General features: G+C 47.8%; 1 protein-coding gene across 1 annotated transcript; it reads right to left on the bottom strand.

The window, feature by feature from the left end:
- Nucleotides 1-10,358: 10,358 nt before the first annotated feature.
- TAGLN3 (transgelin 3) lies at nucleotides 10,359-23,668 on the bottom strand. Its single transcript, XM_036066586.2, has 4 exons — nucleotides 23,328-23,668; nucleotides 22,005-22,179; nucleotides 12,338-12,440; nucleotides 10,359-10,845 (listed from the first exon to the last, which is right to left on the bottom strand). Exons 1-4 carry the CDS (start codon nucleotides 23,505-23,507, stop codon nucleotides 10,704-10,706), a joined length of 600 nt encoding a protein of 199 aa, XP_035922479.1. The 5' UTR covers nucleotides 23,508-23,668; the 3' UTR covers nucleotides 10,359-10,703.
- Nucleotides 23,669-25,025: the final 1,357 nt, after the last annotated feature.

Genomic DNA, 25,025 nt, shown 5'->3' with positions numbered 1-25,025 from the left:
GCAATAGCCCCTTCAGAAATCTGCCACGTCTGGGATTGGCTTCACCTTATTTACTAGCCAACAAGTTAGCTCATTACTATTTCATGGATGGTGGCAGAAGACACACAATTCATGGCTCAGCAGGTGGCATGAGTACCAGCATGTTTGCATCAGGCCCCTCTTTTCCAGAGTCCCACAGGGGTGACACAACATGGTTCGGATGAGTGCAGTGGACTTACCTCACAGCTGAGGAGCACTGAGCTTGGGGAATCTACCATTTTTATAGCAAGCGATAAACAAGACTGTCCTTTGTCCAAGATGGAGATATGACCTCACCCTTGGAGGTTATTCCTGAAAACACACTTAGAGAAAGAGCCAAGACACAGAGCAGCGAGGACATTGCGTTTTTTACATACACAGTGCACTAGTTTTCTGGGGCTGTCTTAACAAAGTACCACAAATTTGGGGGCTTAAAAAAACAGAAATTCATTGTTCCACTGTTCTGGAGGCTAGAAGTCCAAAATCAAGGTGTCAGCAGAACCATGCTCCCTCTGAAATATGTAAGGTTAAATCCTTCCTTGCCTTTTCCTAGCTTCTGACGGTAGCCGGTGTTCCTCGGCACCTTGGCTTTCAGCTGTAGCACTTCAGTCCCTGTCACCCTTGTCACATTGGATTTTCCCTTTATGTGTCTCTGTGTCTCTTCTTATAGGAACACCAGCCATATTGGATTAAGGGCCACCCCACTATGGTATGACCTCATATTAACCAATTACATCTGCAATGACCCTATTTCCGAATAAGGTCACATTCTGAGGTAGTGGGAGTTAGGGCTTCAACTTATCTTTTGGGGTGAGACAGTTAAGCCCATAACACCCCACAAGATCTGTAGAAGTGGAAGAAACTATTGGAGGATTGTCACTCTCCTCAGAGTAAACTTCCTCTTAATGGATAACATTTCGAAAATTCTACAGCCTGGTCAGAGTCCAGGACAGCTATAGGTAGTATTCTAACCGGATTATCTAGATGTTACCCTGAAACTCCATCATACTCTTCTGACTCCCTTTTCCTCTGTGGTGAGAAGGAGGAAGGATGGCGCATTACACCTGAGTCATGGTCCAGGAGGAGCCATTAATACATCACCATGGTCAGCCACATCAATACCAAGGGGCAAATGTTCAGACGAGATTGTCCTGCATTAGATCAGTAATGGGAGAATAAGGAGGTGGATGGCTAATGCATCTTCTCTTTCCGGTTCAATAACCACATTAAAAAGACCTCTTTTCTCTTTTTAAGTGCATGGTATACAGAGTGCTCAATTCAGTAAAAACAGATAGTTGGGCTGAAGAGCACTTGAATACACTAGTCCGGAAGTGATTCTCCAATACATCCCTAACCAGATATACCCGAGAGGACTCAGATTGACCCATACTGGTAAAAAGAATTTCCACGGAAAGCTGTATTGACTTGGCCAAACATCTGGTTCCCTGTAGGTGCTGAATCAGCTCAAGGCTTGAAGGAATGAATCTGCCCTAACTAAAAAGTATTGACTTTGGAAATTATGCAAAGGTCACTAGATTATAAGGGAATACTTTGTTTGAAACCAACTTTAAAAATCAGATTAATCAGATTGAAAGGCTAGGATTGGGGAAATGACAGAATGATAAAAAATGAGAACAATATATGATAGGAAGACTGAACTAAAACAGAGAAATCAAAATGAACTTGGCACAGGAAGGCTTGGAAAAAAAGGAAGAACAAAAACAAGAGGAGGAGAAAACAAAAAGACAAGAGCAATGAAATTATTTTAAAGGTGTATCCCCTGGCGTAACTGGGCCTGGAGAACATCTCTCTTCTTAGCAGAGTCAAGCCTTACACTGTTATGCAGAGTAACATTTCCCTGCCAATTTCATTTGTTATGCTGTTCAGCGCTCTGAACTCCTTTGGAGTTCAGCCCCTTGTCTACCAACTTTCCCAGAGGCTATGTGCATATTCTAGAATCTGAACTAAATCCCATTCAACTATTTGCTCATTATCCTAAATCATTCCCAATTTGAGTCCCCAGTGGCCTTGATGTAATTTACAAATGGCAAACAAGAAATACCTCAGCATATATTCAGGTCATTTCTGTCAAAGATCAGATGCTTGGGAGCACAGCTAACATCCAAATAAACGCATCAGTGATGTGGTAAAACAAAAATCCTCCCCTCTGCCTCACCCCAACACAAGAGAGCTTTCCGATTTTCATAGCTTTTCTGAGATTTCCAAATTGAGTTAGACCTTTCCTCCTAAAAAACAGTTTGGCTTTCCAACATTTCCTATCTTAATTGGGGGATAGTGATAGAGCGTGGAAGCTGATCTCTCTCCCCTTCTTTTCGCAATTACAAAGCCGCTGTAGGTTTGGGTTTCGTTCCACCAACACATAGCACGTCTGTGTGTGGTTTCTGTCACAGTAGTTGCTAAATTCTTTTTTAATTCATTTCCACTGGTATCTCTATTTGATTAGGGCTTACCTAAAAACCTCAGGGAATCTGAGATAGGTGCTTATTTGTCAGCGTGTCTCCTGGCTATCACATTGTGACTGATCTCACTTGAGAGTTCTAAAACATGGTTGGGGGCGCCTGGGTGGCTCAGTCAGTCGGGCATCTGCCTTTGGCTTGGGTCATGATCCCGGGGGCCTGAAATCGATTCCCGCCTCAGGCTCCCTGCTCAGCGGGGAGCCTGCTTCTCCCTCTGCCTCTGCCACTCCCCCTGCTTGTGTTCTCTCTCTCTATCAAATAAATAAAATCTTTAAAAAAATAAAACATGGTTGGGGGTATCCTTGGACCTAGCCTCAAGATGCAAGAGGCTCCAGCGGAGTTTTATTGCTTTTCCCCAACAGGCTAAGCGCTTCTGATTTTCTGAGGACGATCGTTGCCATCCTCTTGCTTTCCCGTCAAGCGTAAAGGGCGTGTAAGTGGATGTCTCTGCTAAGCGATCATTCATGCATCAATTTGCTCCAATGGACCAGATAGAGTTTTATCTTAAATGGTATTTTTGCACTTCTTTCACAAGGTGAGTGTTACCAGAAGTCCTTGATGGCGCCAACTGCCAGTGATCCGCAGCTGCCAAATCCCCTCTCAATACAGGCGCCTCAGCCTCACTGATGAAATTAGTGTCTTAACCAAACCAGCGAAGGCTGGAGTCTGCCCACTGCGCTGGTATCTGGCTGTCCGATGAGTCTTGCTCCGCACAGTCATCCGGAGCGGTGGGGCAGGGCTGCGCAGGTAGGGGGCTCCAGCGCCTTACTCTCCGAGGGCTAAACTCACGGCGGCCGAGGGAGTCTCCGTTCTAAGAAAGAGCCGGAGGGTAGCATGAGCCTTGACATATAGCAAGTGCTCAGTAAAACTTGGCTAATGTGTTAATTAAATATTAATTAAGAACATCTACTAATTATCATGGATTAAGGGATGCAAAATTGCCAAAAATCTAGTTTCTCTAGAATTATTTCTTTTTGGCACCCAGGGGTGGGTGTATTACAGACTAGTTTGCTTCTCAAAATTAAATTTTCTGCCCCTGGGGAGAGCCTCCCTCGCCTTAGCCTAATCCTGGCCTTAATTAAACGATTCCAAAGAAAAGGAAAAAGTCACGTAACATTTATATAGCTTTGTAGGAATAATCCTGATCAAAAATTGTATGTTAAATGTTCACATGTAAAACAAGCTATCTTAAGTTATTGGTTACTTCTCTATACACCAGGGTACTCTGAATTCAGGAAGGAGTTAAACACGTCTTTTGAGCTGGGTCCAGAAAATCGTACATATTTGTGCTTTTCTGAATTAGAGACAAGTGAGCTCTTCACTGTGAGTTCCTACTGAGGAAAAATTAAATGCTGGTTGAGCACAGGGGGGACCACGTTCTCACCTGTGTATCCCCCAGAGTCCAGCAGTGTGTCTCAGATGTGGAAGGCAGTGCAGTATAATGGAATTCATAAAACTCTGGAATCATAATATTCAGAGTTCAAATTCTAGTTTCCCCGTAACTAGCTGTGAGACCTTGGGCAGTCCTTCGCCTTCTCTGATTCTTACTTTTCTTATCTGGAAAATGATGTCAATACTCACCTTGCAGGACTGTTATATGCATTTGAAGAGATGGATTATATAGAGTGCCTGACACTTAGTAGGTGCTCAATAAATATCTTTCAAGCGAAATTCCCTTAGCTCATTATTTTTTCCTTCAGTTGTTTTGAAACAGGATTTCTTCTCAGGCAGACTTTTGCAATCTCTGCGACCCAAACTCATTCCATCATAAGACGGAGGCAGTGTTCTCCCAAACAATTATTGATCCAAGAATGTGGAACCAGCATGGATCTTTAATTTTATCTGAGAGAATGCCATTCAATATCTGTTTCATTAAAATAAAGGTCAGTGGGGCAATAACCACTCTAAACCCAATTGAACCATAGTGAGATTTATCCTTGCCCTTCAAGATAGCTTTACATTCTCTGCTCAGGGCCATAAAAGTTGACACATTTATTTTGTGAGTAAATAATAGGCTCACAGCCACGTCAGATCTTTAATTTTGCTGAATGACAAATTAACCACGTTTGCTTTAGTTCTTTTGCCTAAGACATTCAAGTTGAATTCTGGAAGTGCTCATTTCTGTTCTGGTCTCATATTTTGCCTTTTTTTTTTTTTTCAACCAGTTGACTCTTCTGTCTTACCAACCCTGTGTACGTCAGAGTCAGTAACAAGCATGAACAGCTCATGGATTTAATGTGCTCTTTGGCCGAGATGAAAAATGTTGGGATTTGGGGTTAGGACCCAGCAATCATAAAACTGCTTTGCAGCTGCTCAGGACGAGCACCAAGTTCCACTGACATCTTAATGTGCAGATGGTGTCTTTCAGAACATTCACACACATATTTTTTAAGCGAGAATGCTGATGGGAGTGTACAGAAATGGCCACACTTATCCTTCCTCGGGGAAGATAGTGACCTTAAGCTTCCTCACCATCCGCGTACCATGAGGGCATTACCAAGCTCATGTGAAAGGTGGCCTTGAATCTACATCGTTCAAGAAGCTGACTGAATGGGGTCAGTTGGCTTTCAAACTGTCCAAGCGAACTAGGCATACACAACAACCCGCAAGAACGATGTGTTCATTTCTGCCAATAATGCTACCAGAAGTTACTCTGCGCTTCTTGTTACCATAGCAGTGAACGAGTCATAGTCAACAGAATTATTTTAATTTTAATGGCTGGTGAAATTAGCAGTTTTGAGGCGATGGCAATTACATTTATTATCAACAATAGCGCTGCAATCTATTATGTCATTAAAGCTTTCTATAAATGATAACTAAAATGACAGCATGCCTAGAAATATAAAAAAAAAAATAAGGCCTTATGAAAATTGGGCTTTGCATTTCCACTGACATAAGACCAGCCTCAATCACTGTTGTTGGTGGGAGGGGTGATAGGAAAAGCAGATAACTCTGGCCTAGTCTGTTTGCCTGGAGTCAGACATTTTCTTAAGTCATCTTTCTGTCTCTGACATATTAGACAACCATTAAGTGGGACATACAGTCACACTGCAACCAGGCACAACACTGCAGATGGCGTCCCTACAGATGTCACTAGCCATTAGCAAATCTTTTTGTTTCCAGGATCATCAGGAGCCTTGATCGTGGCTCCTGCGTTGAAGCAGATGTCTGAAGCCGAGAGCTCGATGTGCTGATTCCGTGGTGGACCTGCAACCGTCACCAGGGAAAATTCTTTTCTTTTTTTTTATTTTTTTAAAGATTTTATTTATTTATTTGACAGAGCGAGAGAGCGAGAGCAAGAACACAAGCAGGGGGAGTGGGAGAGGGAGAAACAGGCTTCCCACCTAGCAGAGAGCCCGATGCAGGGCTCGATCCCAGGACCCTGGGATCATGACCTGAGCTGAAGGCAGATGCTTAATGACTGAGCCACCCAGGCGCCCCACCACAGAAAATTCTATACTTGAGAACAAACAATGTTGGGGCCTTCTTTTAAGATCCTGACCATTAGCTCTGTCTCCTGGCAGTCTAAGATGGAATGAGGCTCCCCAGCATGAGTACCACAGGTCCTTCCCACGTCACCATGGCTCTTGTTCAAGGCTACCCAGCAAGGATTTGTCTGGAAATCCAAGCGTGTTTCTCGTTGTTTTAGCTCTATTGGGTGCAGGCAGGTTGGGGCAAATGGTAAGGAAGCCTCTACATTCCCAGGATGGCACAAAGCAGAAGCTCCTGAGTCCAGTCTCCTCTGGCAAACATTCCCAGGCCAGCCCAGCCCAGAGAACTTTTCCTTCAGAGAGACCAAGTGGACATGGCTCTCATTTGGCCCTTAAACAAGCAATGGATACAAGGAGCTGCAGAGTAGATTCTGTTTGTTCAACTAGACTACAAATTCATTCCATTAAAAGCCATGTTCATATTTCTTTGTCTCCCTAGTTTATAACACAATTCCATAAATATATTAAGGACTCAGTAAATTCTTGTTGATTGATGGAAGGGATGGTTTTCTTGTCATTTCCTTTTTTTTTTTTTTCCTAGTCATTTCCATACCTTCAGCACATAGATGGCTTTTGCTGATCCCCAGGACAGTTTTTGAATACATAAATAAATGAAAAGAATAGAATGCTACATTAAGATATGGCTTAATAAAGCCTTAGGAAGACAGGATTAGCAGAAAGGCTGAGTAATAAAAATGAACAAGTGTTTCTCTGGAAGCCTCTAAAGAAGCCTCTAAAGACTAACTAGCCAAATGATGTAAAAGTCATTTCACCTTTGGTCTCTAGTATTATTATGAATAAAACTCAGAGTTCAGACTAGGTGATCTCTCAATGATTTTAGAAGAGGAAAAGGGTTCAAGCTTCTACTCAGGGCTAGGCAGGGATAGGCCCCAAAGAGCCCATCCAGTTTAAAAATAAAGGGGGGGGGGGTCTTTTAAAAAGAGAGCAAAGAGTTCATTCTAACAGATTTTTAAAATTCACTGCTGGAATTGGTTAGATATTATTTTGTTTAGAATTTTTCACATCTATGTTCCCAAGTGAAATCAGTCTGTAATTTTCTTATTCTTGTTGGGTTTGGGAATCAATATTAAATGTGTTTGTCTTTTCCTAACAATTTCTTAAATTTATCAATATCTCTATATTTCCTTTGAACAGGACACTTTCTTTTTCTTTTCCTGGATTGTTATAGATAACCTTTTTCTCTCTCTATTGTTTAGTCCTGGTTTTCTCACTAACTTCTCCTCATTTCCATATCAAATAGCATTTTCCTAGTAAGATATTTTTCTAATTGGAATACTAATCCAGTTATGTTTTCAGAGGGTCTTTGTTAAATATTTTTGCTCCACTTTTGGGTTTAAAAAATTAGTTGCTATGTAGGAAATTACATGTTTAATGTTTTCTTTTATGCCTTCAGTTCCTCGAAAATATCACTTTATGTCTCCAGGTTACTGGTGAGAAGTTCAATGTTAATATGATATTCCCCCCTTATATGTAATGGGCTTTGATTTTTAAAAGCTTTGAGAATTTTGTATTTATTCTTAGTGGTCATACATTTCACTATAATGTTTCCCACCGAGGACTCTTATCATTTATTTTTTGGAATCTTTGTAAGTCTTTTAAAACTGAGTCCTTAGGTCTTTTTCTCCCCCTGGGAAATTCTCAAAATAATTTCTTCAAATTTTTCCTCCCCTATATTGATCTTTTTCCTTTCCTTCTGAGATTCCAATTATATGATTTTTGGCCCATATCACTTAACATTTTTTTTTTGTATTTACCATTTATTTGTGCCTATCTTTTTTACGGAATACCTTGTTTTGATATTCCAACTTATTAGCTTGTTCATTTTATTCATTCTACTCTCAATCTTTATTTCATTTGTTTTTTTTTAAATTTTATTTATTTATTTGAGAGAGAGAGCAAGTAAGTGCATGGGGGCGGGGGGGAGCCAGAGGGAGAGGGAGAAGCAGACCCCCCACTGAGCAGGGAGCCTGACATGACTCAGGCTGGACCCAGGACCTGGAGATAATGACCTGAGCTGAAGAAAGCTGCTTAATCGACTAAGCCACCCAAGTGCCCCATTATTTCATTTATTTTTTTTATGTTCCATATCCCCACTTAATTTTTCTTCATAATGGATTATTGCTTCATGTGTCCAATAATTTCTCTTATCATTTTTATTATATTTATTAGACTACTTTTAAATGCTTCTTCTGTCTGGTCCATGAATTCTACTTCATGGGGTAAGGGTGATCCAAAGTGTCTTTTGATCACGGTACTTTTGTTCCTCAGGAGTCTTCCAGATGCTGCCTGTGAGCTCACACTGCCCTGAGGTTATCTGCTACCTTGATTGCAAATACAAAGTGGGGAAAGGGGGAAAAAACCTCAGGCTCCAGTTTGGATTGCTTCTGGGGACTCTTGGGAGCTGGAAATATTGTGTTGAGGCAGGTAGTCTTTGGAATTACAAACTGGGCTCTCACTCATGCTGTGTTAACTCTTATGCTCCAATACACCTTCTCCCTCTAGGGCCTCCATTTTTTTTTAACAGCCTCATCTCCAGGCTGTCATCCTGCAAAGGGACTCAGAGGTGGGAGCCTGAGGCAGTGGGGGCGCTCATGCTGGGAGGAGGAAATACCCAGGTGCCCGCAAGTCTATCAGTGTTCTATCACCTGCTCCTCACTCGGGCTGGACTCCCTAGATTTGGAAGGCTACTTCCTTCCCATTCTGAGCTGATTTCGCTGTTTTTCTGCCTCTTTTTTTCTGTGTCTCTGGCACAGCAGTGGTGGAACCAGGGCGGTGTGGGGAACCGAACAGGCAGAGCCCAGCAGCTCTCTCCCAAACCTACCCCACCGCTGATGGAGGCTATGTCCCACGTCCCCACTCCCAATCCCAGACAGGGACCTGACCACCTTCTATCTCTCTCCAGGAATTCCCTCCCAGTTTTATTTCAGTTTTTTGGGATCCATCAACCTGACTCTCTTGCTTTTACGGCAACTCCGAGGTAAGGGTTCAGCCGCCATGTTCACGTGACATCTTTTCAGGAACGGACAACTCACCCACCAGTGGCTGTCAGAGTCCATAGGGCTCCTCCAGGACACATTAGGTCCTTTAGGTGACTCAGACTCATTCCTTTTACTGATTCTTGTTTGTTTTCTTTTAATATTAAAAGTCTTTTAAAATCTTATGCTGAATCCTAATATATAAAATAGATTAAGATCAGTGATGCTCTCACTGGAGAAGGAATGGGGACCCAGGATTCTGCCTCTTATAAGCAGCACTGCCCACCCCATGGGGATCCCATAGAAATCTCTATGGAAGCCTAGAACACAGTCTGAAAAGCCACCACCCAAACATTTAGACGGTGACAATATCTACAGTTTCATTTATTTTTATCTTTTCTTGTTAATTAACAATTCATGGTATGGATACAACGCCTTATTTCTTTTCTTACTAAATGCATCCCTTTTTTTTTCCTTGTTTCTACTGGTAGGAGAGAATAAGATTAAGTCTTGGCCCCAAGGTTTATTAGCCTTCTTAATTTTTATATGGCTGACAGAATCTCTGGAACCTATCCATCTTAGCTAGAGCTCAGTCTTAGGCAATATCCAACAGTTTTAGGGATTTAGACCCTCTAAGTGAGTGTAAGGGAGCAATCAACATTGCCTCTAACTCCTGGTTTCTGAAGAAACAGTATGGGGGCGCCTCGGTGGCTCAGTCGCTTAAGCATCTGACTCTTGATTTCGCCTAGGGTCGTGATCTCAGGGTTGTGGGATCGAGTCCCGTATCCGGCTCCTCGCTCAGCGCAGAGTCTGCTTCTCCCTTTCCCTCTGCTCCTCCCCTTGCTCTCTCTCTCTCTCTCTCAAATAAATAAAATCTTAAAAAAAAAACAAAACTGTATAAATGTGGGCAGCAGAGCCAGGGTCTGGCCTGCAGGGGGAAGATTATTGGTACAGAAGTGACAACAGCTCTTTCCTTCAGCTGCCACCCATCCATTTGATAAAACCACCCATCCAGCAAATACTTCCTGGGCATCCATATGAGAGTCCCTTAAGAACTGGGGTTTTGGTTTGCTCATTCCCGCATCTCCCCCCACCCCCAGTCTAGCATCATAAGCGCAAGGTAGGAACTTTGACCCACGGGATCAAAGAGCTTGTTCTTGAATTCATGGCTATAGGCTGTCCGAGTGGGCAAAACTATTCCTACACTTCTACTGCCATTGCCGAGATAAACAACACAACCTTCTTAGGGCTTCCTCGAAGCTCACCTATATCTCTCCACCTAACAGCTTCGGCTCGATTCCATCCTGCTGGCCCGGTGAGCGAATGGAAAGCCAGCCCTGCAAGCCAAGACCCTGCCACGAAGAACGAAGTTTACGTTTGAAGCCACAAGACTAATTTGTTTATTAGGTGTGTTCTAATACGTTGAGGAGGGGGCATTTTTGGCAAATAAATAAATAAATAATCCGACAAAAGGCCGTGACTTTGGGGCCAAGGAGGAGCTCAGGAAGAGGAGGCGGAGTCTTTGCATAGTTCTAAACGAACGCAAGGTGGCAGCAGTGGGCAACGCGGGTTCGCAGCGGAAATGCAGCACTTTTGCAAAAACCACAAACGGGAGGCTTTGAGAAAGAGGAGAAGGTCAGAAGGTGACTAACTATTTCTTTATCACAGAGACCGTGGTGTGGAACATTCGTCCTCTCTCCTGGGAGGTGGGAGGCGGCATGTCACATGATCTGCCTGGGCATCCCGTACCCCGTCATGCCCGCCTGAGAGGCCCCCTTGTTGCTGCCCATCTGCAGGCCGATGACGTTCTGTCCCTGGCGAAGCTGCTCCTCTGAAAATCCTCTCCGATTCTGCTGAGCTTTCCTGGGCAGAGGAGGTGAGGGGGAATAAAGTCATTCTGACAGTTTTCAAACCCTTCCCAAGATACGCAGTTAGAATGGCTCTCCCGGGAGGGCTACCAGATAGAACACAAGGTCACCAAATAGAATAGTAGGCCCTGTACTGAGCTACAGTACTGATAGGAACTATGATCATACCCTGAGCTATGGCCCTACTCTGAGCTATGACCTGACCCTGAGCCATTGCCCTACCGTGATCTATGAGCCCTACCGTGAGCTATGATCCTATCATAAGCTATGGCCCTACCCTGATCTATGGTCCTACCCTGGGCTATGTTCCTCCGCTGGGCTATGGTCCTATTATGAGCTACAGCCCTCCTCCATGATACATGAGCTCTCTACTCCTTAGAACCCAGATGATTTTTCAGAATTTCCATGAATCAGTGTGTCCTCTCTGAGGACTTCACTCTCAGACAACTTTCTTATCACCCACTCTCTCACAGTTACCTCAAGCCCTTGTGAAAATTACAAACAGCTCTTCTTACAAAGCAGGTCATTAATCCCAATCCACCTTGCCCTGTGCAGGGCCAAGTATTAATGTGCCCGTTTTAGAGCTCCAGGACCTAGGCGTCAAGGAGGAAACATGTTCTTCCTCGCCAGAGGTCAGCAAGCTGCAGTACAAAGGGCCAGATAGTAAGTAATCTTGCTTTTGCGGGGCATATAAACCATGGTATGTCACTAACACAGCTGGGACTAAAACCAGAGTTTCAACCGGCCAATATCTAGGAGGTTTTCGGACCAGGTTCATTTAAACTGGTACCTTTTTATAACAGTCTAGAAGAAGAAAGAGGGATTAGGGAAACGAAGGGTCAATTATCTGCTACAAAGTGCTCTTTTGTCTTCATTGCCCACAGAGCTCTTAGATGGAGTTTACGATCCCTTGCTTCCCCCCACCCATGAAAACAGTAGCAACAACAACAACAACAACAAAATAAATCCTTTACTGACATGACCACGTAAGACATTATCCAGACCAGGCCACTTTTGGAAGTGAAAGTGACTGTTACCAATAAATTCACTGGGACAACAGGCATGAACCAGGACATATTTTCTCTTCAGTGAGTGCAAGAATAGATAAATGAGTTGACTTAGGGCTTCTTAGATCAGAATAAAACCAAGTTCAGACCTCAAGCCACCTTCCTGAGGAAAGCCAGCCAGTCCCGCTCAGCCTCTAGAGAAGGAGCATGGCCAGAGCTGGAGGGTCCAGGTATCTAGCAGGAAACACTCAACCGAGTCCGCTGTGGGTGGGTGGGCTGCTGGCCTCATGGCAGCATGGCTCTTTCTTTGCTCTCAGCAATCAGCTGTGGGCCAGGAGTGCCCTCCCACTCCCTCCAGCGCTTGCTTCTAAGGGCCTTGTGTGGAAATGGCCTCTGGGGTTTCAGACGCTCTCTCTGGTAAAATCCTCCTCTGCTGGGGGCGGTGGGGAGGGGGACGGGGAGGCGGGAAGGGTTACTTACCTGTGAAACCAGGATGGCTCTCCCCTGTAACAGCCGTCATCCTTGGTGACCGCAACACTGCCGAGAGCCATCAGGGTCCTCTGCACGGCCGCCATGTCCTTCCCTGCAAACCAACAGAGAAATGAAAGCCAAGCCTGTGTCAGGGCCGAGGAATCTGGAAGGATGGGGCTGGCCCTCTGGGAAGGAAGTTCTGATAGGAGGCTGTCGGCGATCCCACCCAAGGGGGAGGGATGGCAAATACTTCTCAAAGCCCTGAAGAGAACCGTAGCAAAACTTCTTAGAAAGGAACAAAAAAAATCACCTGCCTACTCTTTATATGACTTGCCCAGTTTCTCATCCTTTCATAGTTGCTGTATGAAGAAAACATTCTAAATACCTATCCGCTCAGATACAGGTAGGTCCCTGCCCTGGGCGGGGGCCCTTGCCTCAGTGGGTTCTAGAGCTGTGGCAAGGGGAAATCCTGTGGCTAGGCCTGTGAGCTGGTCTGCAGATGAGGATTTTCCTCAGGACTGGGGGGGCGGGGGGAAGGAAACTAGAAAGAAGTTGTTTTGGATGGCTTAAATGCACCAAACCGCAGCTGGCTCCTCTCTTTTACTTCCTCTGGGTTAAAAGGGCCTAAAATCACCCATTGTGCATCCAACTGAGTACTCACTTGGCTCTCTGGGCTGGAGACGTGCACATGAAGGAAAGCAAATCAACACAGAAAGCGCTCAATGCGACACAAATGAGAGGCCCTTTATTTTGTGTAGCTTGGAAGGAGCTAAATGGAGATAAAAAATAGCTGGTTTGTGGGGTGTGTGTGTCCGTGTGTGTGTGTGGTGTGCCCCTTCCACAGTGGGAGGGGGAGCACTGTTACCTGAGGGGCCCAGTGACCCTGAACCCTCAGAGAAGGCCATTGGACCCTACCAGTCAGCCTGTTCCTCCCATCTCTTCTCCTCTCCTCCCTTGCGTCTGACTGCCAGGCCCTGGACTGGGAAAGACGCCCCTGTGCCGTTCTCCCTGACTTAGAACCAGATCCATGCAGGGCACAAGTGGGAAGAGCAAAGCTCAAGGCACAGGGTTAGAAACCATGAAAGCTAACGGCCAATACTAAAAAGCCCTCTTTGGGGGCGCCTGGGGGGGCTCAGTCAGTGCTTGAGATTCTCTCCCTCCGCTCCTCCCTCCATTCATGCGTGCTCTCGCTCTCAAATAAATAAATCAATCTTAAAAAAAAAAAAAAAAGGCCCTCTTTGCACAGAGTGAGCCATCTGTGGTCTTTCCGGCCGGGCTGTTGCAGCTCGGTCACTGGGGAATACAGAATTACAGGAGAAAGGCAGATGGAAAGCAAGCCCGGCGTAGAACGCTGATGAACTAAACCATTAAGGCCCACAGAGGAAGTCCAGTTCATCTATTCAATGAGGAGAGAGCGAGACAGCAGATCCTCCTTCCCTCACTTTTCTTCTCCACCCCATGAACCACAGGGCGATTTCCGGGGTCCTGAGGCCAGGTGCGGTTGGCAGGCAGCTGCGGGAGGCAGGGACGTCAGAGGAGAGTCCCCGGGTGCAAGGAGCAGCTGGGGGGGGGGCAGGTCAGAGTGTGTGGGCAGCAGATGGCGGAGGGCTCAGGAATAGTGAGACGCAAGAGCAAGCCCAGAGGTGTTTGTGAGAATGACTTCTCTCCATAGATAAAAAGCTTTTCTGTAATTGTCACCGTGTAATGCGCTCCTTTTTTTGGGGGGGGGGTGGAATAGAGCTGTAGTGATGATATTCTGAAGGCTCACTCTGGAAAGAGAAAGGGAGAGGGTCTGCTCTTAAGTAGTGAGCCATTAAAGAGAGCCTAGAACAATGAGGAAGCGCAGGGAGGTTTAGGAAGGTTCGAATACGCCACTCAGCTCTGCTCTGTACAAGGAGCACTCGGGAAGTCTGTTTCTGCTGGTTGGCAGGAGCGGGTCTGGTAAGCGCAGGGGCTGGGGGCGCCCAGCAAGTCGGCCACGGTACAAGGCGCAGCCATGGGCGCAGCGGCGGCCTCCGGCACACGGCTGCTGCGCATACCGCATGGACCCAGGCAGGAGGAGGGGACAACGCTGGGGGCAAGAGAGCCAGGAACCCGCCCACCCTCATCCGGGAGAGTGGGAAAGGGAGCCACAACACAATCAGGGGCAGAAGAAGCTAGGGAAGGGGGTGTTTTTGACCAGAACACATTGGAGAAGTTTTCTTAAGAAAGGTCCCAAGGCAAGAGATTTGATATAAATTAGAGGCTAGACACTTTATTATACATGACATCAACCCAGTGGAACTGATATTATTGCCTGCAGTGGAGGGATGGGAACACTAATTCAGGGAGGTTAATGAGCGGGCCCAGAGTCCCTCAGCAAGTAAACCAGAGCCTGGCTCTAGCTCAGGTGTCCAGATGCAAAGCCCACAAACAGTCCACCAGGCCACCATCTCCCAGGGCAGGCCGGCTGGGGTGCCACGTTCCTTGGTGATCAGAGATGATCTGAAGGGGTGGCAGTAGCTGCTTCAGTGCCAGGTTAGAGGGAACGCACTGGGGGGGACAAAACTGGGTCATGGTCCTTGGACCCCAAGGGCCGTAAAGTCTTTGAGAGTTTTTGTCTGGAATAATTTCTCCAGGCCTCCACCCAAATAAGGTTAAAGCAGGAGGAAGAGTTGGGGCCTAGAGTCCCCCATCAGCATGCCAATCAAGTTCATCATTGCCAAGATTCTGAGTCACACTATGAGCAGAAATCTGCCTCTCTAACTTGTCTAGCTTGCTTTCCTATCACGTCTAGTTAGCCTTCTAACAGACGTCCCTAACAGACTGCCGGATTGATGGAATGGCATGAGGGCCTTTTTCTAGCCTCCTGGCTCTTACCAGTTCAGAATTCCAGATCACATGCTGCTGGAGGGAGGGGGCCGTTTGCAGAGGCTGACTTCTGTAACGGGGGGTCACATACTCAAATGTCTAGGGGAGCAGTGAGGTTATGGAGCATCTGTGAATCTTGGCACCACCTGCCTAGAGCATGACACTTCAGAACAAGGTTTCCCAAGCCTCTTGGACTATTTATGGGATGCTGTAGGGGAGATCTCTTCAAAAATATGAATTTTGGGATGGCTGGTGGCTCGGTCGGTTAATCGTCTGCCTTCAGCTCAGGTCATGATCCCAGGGTCCTGGGTTCGAGTCCCGCATTGGGCTCCCTGCTTAGTGAGAGAAGTTCAGCCTGCTTCTCCCTTTGCCTGCTTCTCCCTCTGCTTGCTACTCCCCAGCTTGTGAGCTCAATCTCTCTGTCTCTGACAAATAAATAAAAAAATCTTAAAAAAATATATATGAATTTTGACATCATTCCCCTGAGAGACGGATTCAGCAGGCCTGGGGGGAGGCCTGGAAGTTCCTATTTTTAATAAGCTCCCCAGGTAATTTACACCATCAGGCAAGTCTGAGAAACATGATGACCCTCAAACTAGACTGATCATCAGAAATATCTGAGAATCTTAAAAACTCAGATTCTGGAACAATCTCTTGGGATGATTCTGCTATAGCCAGATGGATAGGCACCACTGCTCCAGCACTTTGGTTTTTCACTTTTTAAAAACATCGCAATGTCTGGCACATGGTAAGTTACTACGTAATATTCCTTAAGCAATAACTCCTCCCATCAGAGCTATCTTCCCCAAAATCAAATGGTAAAGTCAATAATTAGAAGGGCTCTGATCCAAGTCGGGAGCCAGCTCAGAATCCTGGCAGCATGGAATCTCTTTGCTCCCTGAAAGCTACCCCTAGATATTTTGGCAAGACAGCTCAAAAACCACTGCTGAAGGCTTTTCTTCCAAGAAAAAAAAAAAAAAAGAAGAAGAAGAAAAACGGTCCTGAAAGAAGTACCAACTAGAGGAAAGTGCTGGGAATTTTCTAGATGCTGAGTCCTTGGTGGTGACCTAAAAATGAGACCACTGGCCGTTAAAATGGGAAGTGACACAGGGAATAGGAGGTGCCAAATGTCCATGAACAGCTCAGCATTTTGATAAGGCCACCTGGACTCTTATGGGAGGGGCTGATATTAGACTTGCAATTGTGGGAAACAAGACAGTGGTGTAGTACGGTAGCTTCCCTTGTCTCACCTGGCAGACCTTTTCTCAGAGAGTCTTGACATCTGGGTGTGCCCTCTTTGCTGCATTATCACAGGGCAGTGTTTCCCCAAGCACCAAACTATGAAATGATGACCTCTGGGGGTGGGGCCAAGGGTTCTGTATTGTCAGGTCCCCGCCCCCACAACCGGGACTTTTTTTTTTTTTTTTAAGTAGATAGGCTCCATGCCCAGCGTGGAGCCCCATGTAGGGCTTGAACTCAGGCCGCTGAGATCAAGCCCTGAGCTGAGACCAAGACGTGAGCTGAGATCAAGAGTCGGATGCTTAACTGAGCCACCCAGGCGTCCTACCACCAGGGATCCTTAATACCCGTAAAGTTTGAGTGCTGCTACCATAAGGATACTTCAACAGGGATTTTGTTCTCTTGAATTTTTGTTGTTCTTGTTGCTTTCATATCTTATGCATGTCTTTGGGAAGAAAAAATAATCGGAAGGGTAAAAGGGAAATAAAAAAGACCAGAGAAAGGTCATTTGGGCGGGTAAAGTCAGACTGGACACTCTACTTTTAATACTAAAAGTTTTTTACAGTTTATAGCCCAAACTCTTTGCTTCAGAACTACTTCCTTTTTTTTTTTTTTAAGTCTTTTCTTTAGTCCTTTTTTTCTTATTAGTCTTGACTCATCTTTGTTACTTCTGGAATACTGACCTTTTTCATCTTTCTGGAACCATTTCTTTTTTCCCTGAGTAATAACTTAGGCATGACCCCAATTCTCTCCTCAAGGTAGAGGAACTATTGCTACGGTCAAAGGAGAAATGTCAGAGAATAGATTGGGCTTGCTCTGTGAGTTTTATGAATTTTTGTTGCTTGCCTTCCTGGAGACACTCTGTCGGGCAGTGGTTCTCAAAGTGGGGTTCCCAGACCAGCCAAAGCAGTGTTACCTATGATTTGGTAAGAAATGCACATTCCCGGGTCCTACCCCAGATTTAATACCTCAGAAGCTCTGGGGCTGTGTTTTCCTAAGCCTGCTGGCTGATTCTGCTGTACACTGGAGGCTGGGAACCGCTGCTGAGTGAAAAACCTGCCCACCACGATCACGAGCAGGCAGCGCTTGAGGTTGCTCTGACAGGAAAGGAGGCTGCACGCAGCAGGCACGTGTGGTGACTCACGTCACTCCAGGTACCTCACAAGATCCCAAATTGTCTCTCAAGTTGGGCAAAATGTTTCTTTGCTCTTGCTGTTAAGGAGTGACACACACAGCGGTGCCTCCCCGGAGACTATATTTGGACCTTCCAGGTACTCCACCCCCGGTGGGAACCACACTCCTCCCTAACTCCCAGCCATCACGGAAGGGGAACAGGGAGGCAGGGTGAAACCACGTGTCCAGGATCCCTGTCAGTAGGACTACTGAGAGAAGTCATCAGACGGGACTGATCTTTGAGTCTTGCCCGCTCTGGCATTCTAGAATTCTACCTGCCTAACGCTTGCTCACCATGTGGTGATGCCAAGGAAACAAAAGGTTAGTTGCTGGCAGGCTTGTAGTAGGGGAAAGAAGCCAACATTTATTAGGTGTCTGCTAGCCAGGCGTTGTGCTAGGCATTGTACACGTTTAGTCCTTACAAGAACCCTCTGAGGAAGGCACTAGACCTATTTATAGAGAAGGAAACCGAGGCTCTCAGAAGCCAAGCCCTTGAACAAGTTCACGAAGCTGGGATGTAGCTAAATAGTTTTAACCCATCTACCTGACTCCAAACTCATGCTCCTTCCACTGAACCAAGATCTCCTGGGTCTGTAATTGGCAAAGCGACATATTGCAGGGAAAGACGTCAAGAGGGTAATGACCACGAGATAGAAAAAAGTCAAAAAGGGGGCGTGCAAAGCCGGTCCCTTCGTGCTGGAGAATGGCCGATGCAGGGAAGACACCACCCATGACAGGGGGCAAATGTCATCCAGGCAACCCTAGCGGCTTCTGTGTGAAACCATTCATGAAGTCCATCTGTTCCAAGACAGAATATGTGCCTTTCCAGCCTGCTCCTCCCGCCCTCATTGTCCATTTGTCCTACAACAGGACAGGCGAATGACAGCAGTAATTTTCACACTGCCACCATACATTACGCTCTATGATTGCCAGCCACTACGCTAAGCACTTCTGAGGCATCCTCCCATTCCATCCCCACGTCAAGCCCATAAAATAGACACTAATACCCGTTCTTCCGGTTGAGAAAACCGAAGCTTAGAAAAGTTAACTGATAGGTGGTGGAGTCGAGGTGTGAACTAGGCAGTCTAATTTCTGACTCAGAAATCTGCATTCTACTAGCTTCCAGGGTAAGTTTTCTTTGCGTCTTTCTGACCCGCACATTCCCTAGCTCTCACGTGTTCTCTCTCATTCTGTCTCTGTCTCTCTCACACACACAAACACACACACCTCCTTTTCCTGCTCCTCCCTATTCTCCCTCCCACTTTCTCTCCACAGGAAAGACGCCGATGTCGAACCTCCGGTATGCTCTCCTGAGTCACGGACAGCTGAGACAGCCCCACTCCTACCCCTTCCGGGCGCCCATGGCAAAGCCAGAACCTGCCAGGCATTGACCTTCCATCATCCAAGAGAAGGACTTCTCCAGTCCTCTAAGCAGCCCTCGGCCCTCGCTTCTTCCCCAGCCCTGAGAGGGACTGCTCGGCCCCAGCTTCCTCCCAGGGGAACTTCAGTAGCTTTGTCTCTAATATCCCTGTGGTTGGGTTGTTTTCTGGGCCATTTAGCTCTGGGTTCCTTTTCAAAGCCCTGAACCGTTTATTCTGGTAGCTCCCAAGTCCATTGCAAACATTTCACTGTGCATCTAAAAAGGGGCTTCAGGACAATGGGTCTATCCAGGGCCTCTGCCTCTCTAAAAAAATGGAACCCTAAGTGAGAAGGCACTTGGCAAGCCGAGGCTCCTGCAGCTTTATTCATCCACAACATCAGAGCCACATGGAGTCACTGGGCAGCCGTGGGCAACAGACCGCTACTGGGAAGGTGCCAAGAAGGGAAGATGGGGGGCAGGGGGCAGAGACCTGTTGAGCATAAAATGCCTGCAGAGGAAGAAGAGAAGTCCCCAGACAAGGAGGACTGGACCAGTGGCAGCCACAGCCTCCACACCCACAGTGCGTGGAATCGGGAGTGAATGGCAATAAACTGAAAACCAGTCGGCACAGTGGGGACAGTGTGGCAGGAAGCTAAGCAAATGGCTAATTCAATAGCTGTATAGGTAAACACGTACACCCTCATAGGCACGCAGACACATGCCAACCCTGCCTGGTGGCGTCCCTTTGATTCCAGCTTGCTCCTCCCCAAACAGGAGCGACAACAGCCTCTGGCAGAAAGGACCCAGCCTCCTCCCTCGGGTCTCACCCTGGCCTTGCTCCAGGCCCACTCGGCCCCTCCCTCCTCTGCCCGAAGCCACCCACTTTCCCACCGCTTGCCCCGCTGTATGGTAACCAGCTCCGGCCTGAGCCTCAGTCGGTGATCCTGAGCATCCCCTCTAATGCTTAGAAAGACTCTTCCTGAACCTCAGTGCTCAGTCTCCCATGGAGGGTCCACCAGAGGCCATTTGGACACCCCCAAGCATCCGCTTTGCTATTGCCAGCCATGGCCACCTAAACCAGGTCAGTCACAAACCCTTGGAGTGAGTCCCCTTCTTTTCCTTTCAAGCTTCATACATCCCCCCCACCCCGGGGATGAGACTCCTCGGTGTCTGCCTCGTTTCCTGTTTTCTAGGAGCATTAACGCGGCCTGGAGCCCGCCTGTCCACTACCCTACCTCGGGCTACCATAGTCAGTCTCACTCCTGCTTCTTGACCCCCCTTTCCCTTAAGAAGTATGAACATACAGGGCTGGGGCAGGTGGTGTAGACCTCCCCCTGCTCTGTCAATCAGGGACCATTGCTCCCTCCACCCCTCCTCTTCACTGCCAGCACCTCTGGGATATAAAGTTTCCCTGTGTGGTCTTTGATAAACGTGGAAAGGCAAATAGAATAGCCTCAGTCACGTAAAGACAGGAAAGCACACTCGGGCTCCCCATCTCCCACTTTCATCCTCTTCCTACTTTCTGTACTTGGGGAGGGGCTCACCCTTCTATTCACAAGAACCCCCTAGTGCAGGGGCTCCATCCTTCTGTCCTACACAGCCCTGACTCCTCCTCCTCATCTTCATCCTCCTCAGTCACCGTTAGGACTCAACAGCCCGCTCCTGGTGTAGGTGAAGGAGGCAGCCTCCTGATCAGAGCGTGGCATGGCACGCTAGTTGAGGCCCTATTCTCCGGCATCAGAGTTCAGGTTTGAGCCCCGGCTCTGCGGCTAGTTACTGGCCATACGATGTAACAAGTAATTATGGGCAAGCCTCAGCATCAGCTTCTATGAAATGGGAAAATTAATAACACCTCATAGAATTGTAGAACTGACTGGCATTACACAGTAAAGTCCTTGCACCATGCCTCCTAGATGGAAAACTATCCATAAGCAGTGGCTCTCTTTATTAGCTGGGAAAATCATCCCAATTTTGATCTAAAGAGCAAAAACCAAGCCTCAACTGTGACATCCATGAGGATGTGGAGGTAAGTATCCACGAAGTCCCATGGCCTGACCCGAAGGACTGGATATCTGAGTTTCTCAGTAATGGCAAAACACAGGTAACCTGACTGGGGTCTTAGGACTTCAATAACTCGAATGTGAAGGAAACAGGAACTGCCACTTCCCCGGGTGTCCTATTGGTTGGACCACTGACAACAGCCAGGGCCAGCGAGCATGAGGGAGCAGAGCAGGCCTAGAGGCCCGCTTGAGCTGTTCCGTATCTCCAGAGCCTGGCCGGCTTCGCGTGAAACAGTTGCACGGAGGGCCACACACATTTGGGCTCGAGGGGCACACTAGGCCCTATGCCCATGGGTCCCAAATTCTCGGGCAGTGTCTCCAGTCACATCATTTTCCCCAATAACACTGGATTGTTAAATACGTCCAGAAACGGGATTTGATTTTTATGCCTCATAACACGTCTTAAGTGAAGTCACAAATGTGAAAGAAAAAATCACATGTCCCACTTTCTGAGCGGAATACATATCTGGAAGGTAGAGTCCCCAAGCCCTCCGACAATAGTTTAGTAAAAGGTCGGGGTGCTCATGATTTCTCAGATTGAATGACACAACGGCGCCCGGCAGCTTTGTCTGAAAGCCCTGCTGCTGGTGACTCAGAAGCAGGCTTACCACCCCCCTTCTCCTCCAGTAGCTACCATTTATTCGGCAAGAGTTACGTTGTGGGAGGGGTAGCAGGAATAAAAGACATCCACGTAACCATTTTAGCTTCCTCTCCGCGGAGTCCTCTGTTTTCCACACTAGTTTGCTGAGGTCCCTGCCATGTCCTCAGGGTGTGCGTTCCCTCAGAGGAGGAGACCCTTTTCAATAGAATATCACAAAGGGGTAGGCTAACAGTGCCCCTGGGTCACGGTGGATAACGCCCCACACCCCAGCTCCCACCCCCCCGCAGGGGCACACGCAGGCCCGGGGAAGAACATGGCGAGCAGGTTTCACAAAGAGATGGGCAAAGTGGAGAGGACAGAGGGCGCAGTCCCAAAGGCCCGAAGGCTGTTTACCTTCCCATAGATCCACCGTCTGAAAAATGTCAGTGGTCCTGACGCCATAGATCTCTGCAGCTTTTAGGAACTGGGAGATTTGCTCCATCTGCTTAAAAGCCATCTTTGACTCAGAGATCTTGGGAATGGGCTCCTGTCCTGGTGGGTATAAACTGTTTATCAGCTTGCACAGGACCTGCAGGGAGAAAGGGGAGACAAAAATCAATGTTTCCCTTGTATTTACCCGTCACGGATGCAAAGTGAATCCAGGCCCTACAGGGCGCAGCTTACAGGTTTGGGCAGAGGCAAGTCTTGCGCCCTAGGAAGGCGCTGGCTCCAGGCTGGGTGGCCAGGTTCCCACGCCAAATCCCAAAGACCCAGGTGGCCTCACTCCCAGGGCTGCTCCCCACTGCAGCGGGGCCTGCAGCCTAGGAATCCCCTTCCCTCCTTGCTCCGTGCTTCCTTTCTCTGGAGGGTGGGGGTGCGGGAAGAATGTTTACAAATAGGGAACAATGTGTGGTGACGAGGCCGTGATTGCAGACTTTCAAGGGAGGGAAGGGAGGTCTAATAATAGGATCTAATATTATATCTTCTATCAAAAGGCAGATCAGAATCAGCCTTCAATAATTCATCCCATATGTGCCAGTGATGTATGAAAGAACTGAACCGGGTACCATCCTCCTAGATGCCCATAACCCAAGTCCTGGGCAACCCAACAGAAGTGGGGAAAGCTGTTACGTAACAGTAAATCACAGCCTGGGGAAAACATGGGCTGGTGCGAATCAGCAGTCCCCAACCCCCAAACGCACCAGAGCCTCTGCTCAGAAAAGCAGCTCTCAAATAAGGATTCCCTTCAGTTTCTCGAGAACCCGTGCCTTCAACAGACATTCAGCAGCCCCAGGCAGCAGGGCTCCGGAGAGGAAGGGAAGGATGGCCAGGTGCTTAGTCGTCCTGACTCCTTCCTTTGTTGTACTTTGTAACTAACCCATTCCCCGGGGGAAGGAATAACCCTCCCAGAGCTGAGGGGCCAACAGGCTGGAGAAATCGAAGGGAAATCCTTATCTCTATTCCCACGGGGAAAAACGCAAAAAGGCTTCTAATTTGGCAACAACTTAAGAGGGAGCTGCCACGTCTCGGGTGGGTGGAGAATCCTCTAAGCCAGCTAGGGAACTGTGCGGGGAGTCCAGATCTTCAACCTGGAGAAATAAAGGCATGCCCATGCCCACCCCGCGAGACACAAAGCTTGGCAGCCGCAGCTCCTCCCGCAGCCTGGCGTTGGAAGAGAAAGCCCTGGAGGGCTTCCCCAGCCCGCCGCCCCAGCAACCAAGACCGCCCTGGCCTTACCGTCCCGTCCATTAACCATTTCTGAAAATGGGCTCGGCCGGGGGGCGGGTGCTCTATGTCCTCGGCGCACTGCAGGATGATCCAGTCCACCAGCTTGTTCTCCAGGTCCGCGTCATACTTCTGCTCGATCTTCTCCTGCACCTCTCGGCTTAAGCCGTAGCTCGGGCCCCTGTTAGCCATCTCTGGAAGAGAAGAGAGGACACGCGCCGCATCCACACAAAGGCAGCAGCGGCTCCGGGCTCCCTGCGAGCGGGGCTGGGACGTGCGGGGCTGGGCGGCCTGGCCCCGCAGCAACAGCAAAGCGGGCAGAAAGCCGGGCGTGGTTTAAATCAAGGAGCCAATGAAGCCACTGGGGTTTCACCTACCAACGCGGAAGAAAAGCGCAGCCACGCGCCAGTGACTCTAGAATAAAGCCCCTGCTGGTCCAGGGGGGCCGGAACGCCCCTCTCGGTCCCGCCTATCGATGGGATGAGATGAGATGATGCGCACGGACTCACAGTCGAGGCCGAACCCCCCCCCACCCCACCACCACCTACGGCAGCCGGAGGGCTGGGTGGTGGTCGTGGCTCCCCCTCTCTAGAAGCGCTTTGCAGAGGCGGGGACCCTGGGCTGGGAGAGAGCAGGTCCTTAACAGGCAGGAAGGCAGGCCGCCTTGACGTTCAGTTGCTGATGCTGCATGGCGCCTGGAAGAGTGGTACACTGACTGATTCGATTTTCTCCTGGCTGACGCGGGTCAAACCGGGGCCGTTGCTAAGAGCCCTCCAAAAAGCCGGCGCTCCCGCATGTCACTCAAGCCCGCCGCCTCCCTCCCGCTGAGAGCTTCTTTCTGGCTGCACAATTCTTTCCCTTCCTCTGGGGCACAGGGCTGATTGTCTACCAGGCCAGCACGCAGCTGCACGGGCCTGGGGCCTGGGGGAGGGTCCCTTCTGTCAGCTGTCCATCTGTCAGGATTGCCAAACCACTCTCCCTCTGCCCTGAGGTAACAGTTGTCTGGCTGGACGGGAGGGAGGGGCTGAGAGCTGCAACCATTCACTTGTTCAGCTGCCAGCCAGATTCCATCCAGAAACTTCCATCCTGGTGGGAAACTGTTGTGCCTCAGTTTGACTTATCCAAAGAATGCACCTTTTTTAATGCTATTTTTAATCGAAAGATACTAGGAGCATGTTTTATCAGTTAAACAGAGCTCAGTGTCAATGCGCTCCGAAACTCATGGAGCGAAAGGTTTTGATAGCTTGTGAACATTTCATCTGTTTATTTTAGTTAAGGACCTGGCAGGCCCCACTGACATGCTACCAGTGTAGCATGGTCAAACAAGACCTCAGGACAACTCAACTTAGACGTGGGTTGGCCTGAAATTTTTAAAACTGCCAAAGAGCTGGGCAATCAGCCTTCTTAGCCTGCAAGCCACTTGGGGGTAAGGTCTCATTGGTGTTGTGCAAGTCCCTGGGTACTTTTCATGAGGAAAACACCCCAAAATGTGTTCTTTTGGTTCATTCAGCAAGTATTTTTTGAGTGCGTCATTGTGGCAGTACTCAGCTGGAGAGGAATCAAATAGAATTCTTTCCCCTGAGAATTGCTCAGTTGACTCCGGCATATTAGATAAAGCAATTCCGGTATGTGCAAAGGTAATCTTTGTCTCTGTGAAAAATTGGTTGGAAGCTAGGCAGGGAATGACTCCTTAAGTAATACATGTATTGA

The sequence above is a fragment of the Halichoerus grypus genome, chromosome 1 (assembly GCF_964656455.1).
Source record: "Halichoerus grypus chromosome 1, mHalGry1.hap1.1, whole genome shotgun sequence".
Classification (NCBI taxonomy): domain Eukaryota; kingdom Metazoa; phylum Chordata; class Mammalia; order Carnivora; family Phocidae; genus Halichoerus; species Halichoerus grypus.
This window is presented reverse-complemented; position numbering and strand designations above follow the sequence as displayed.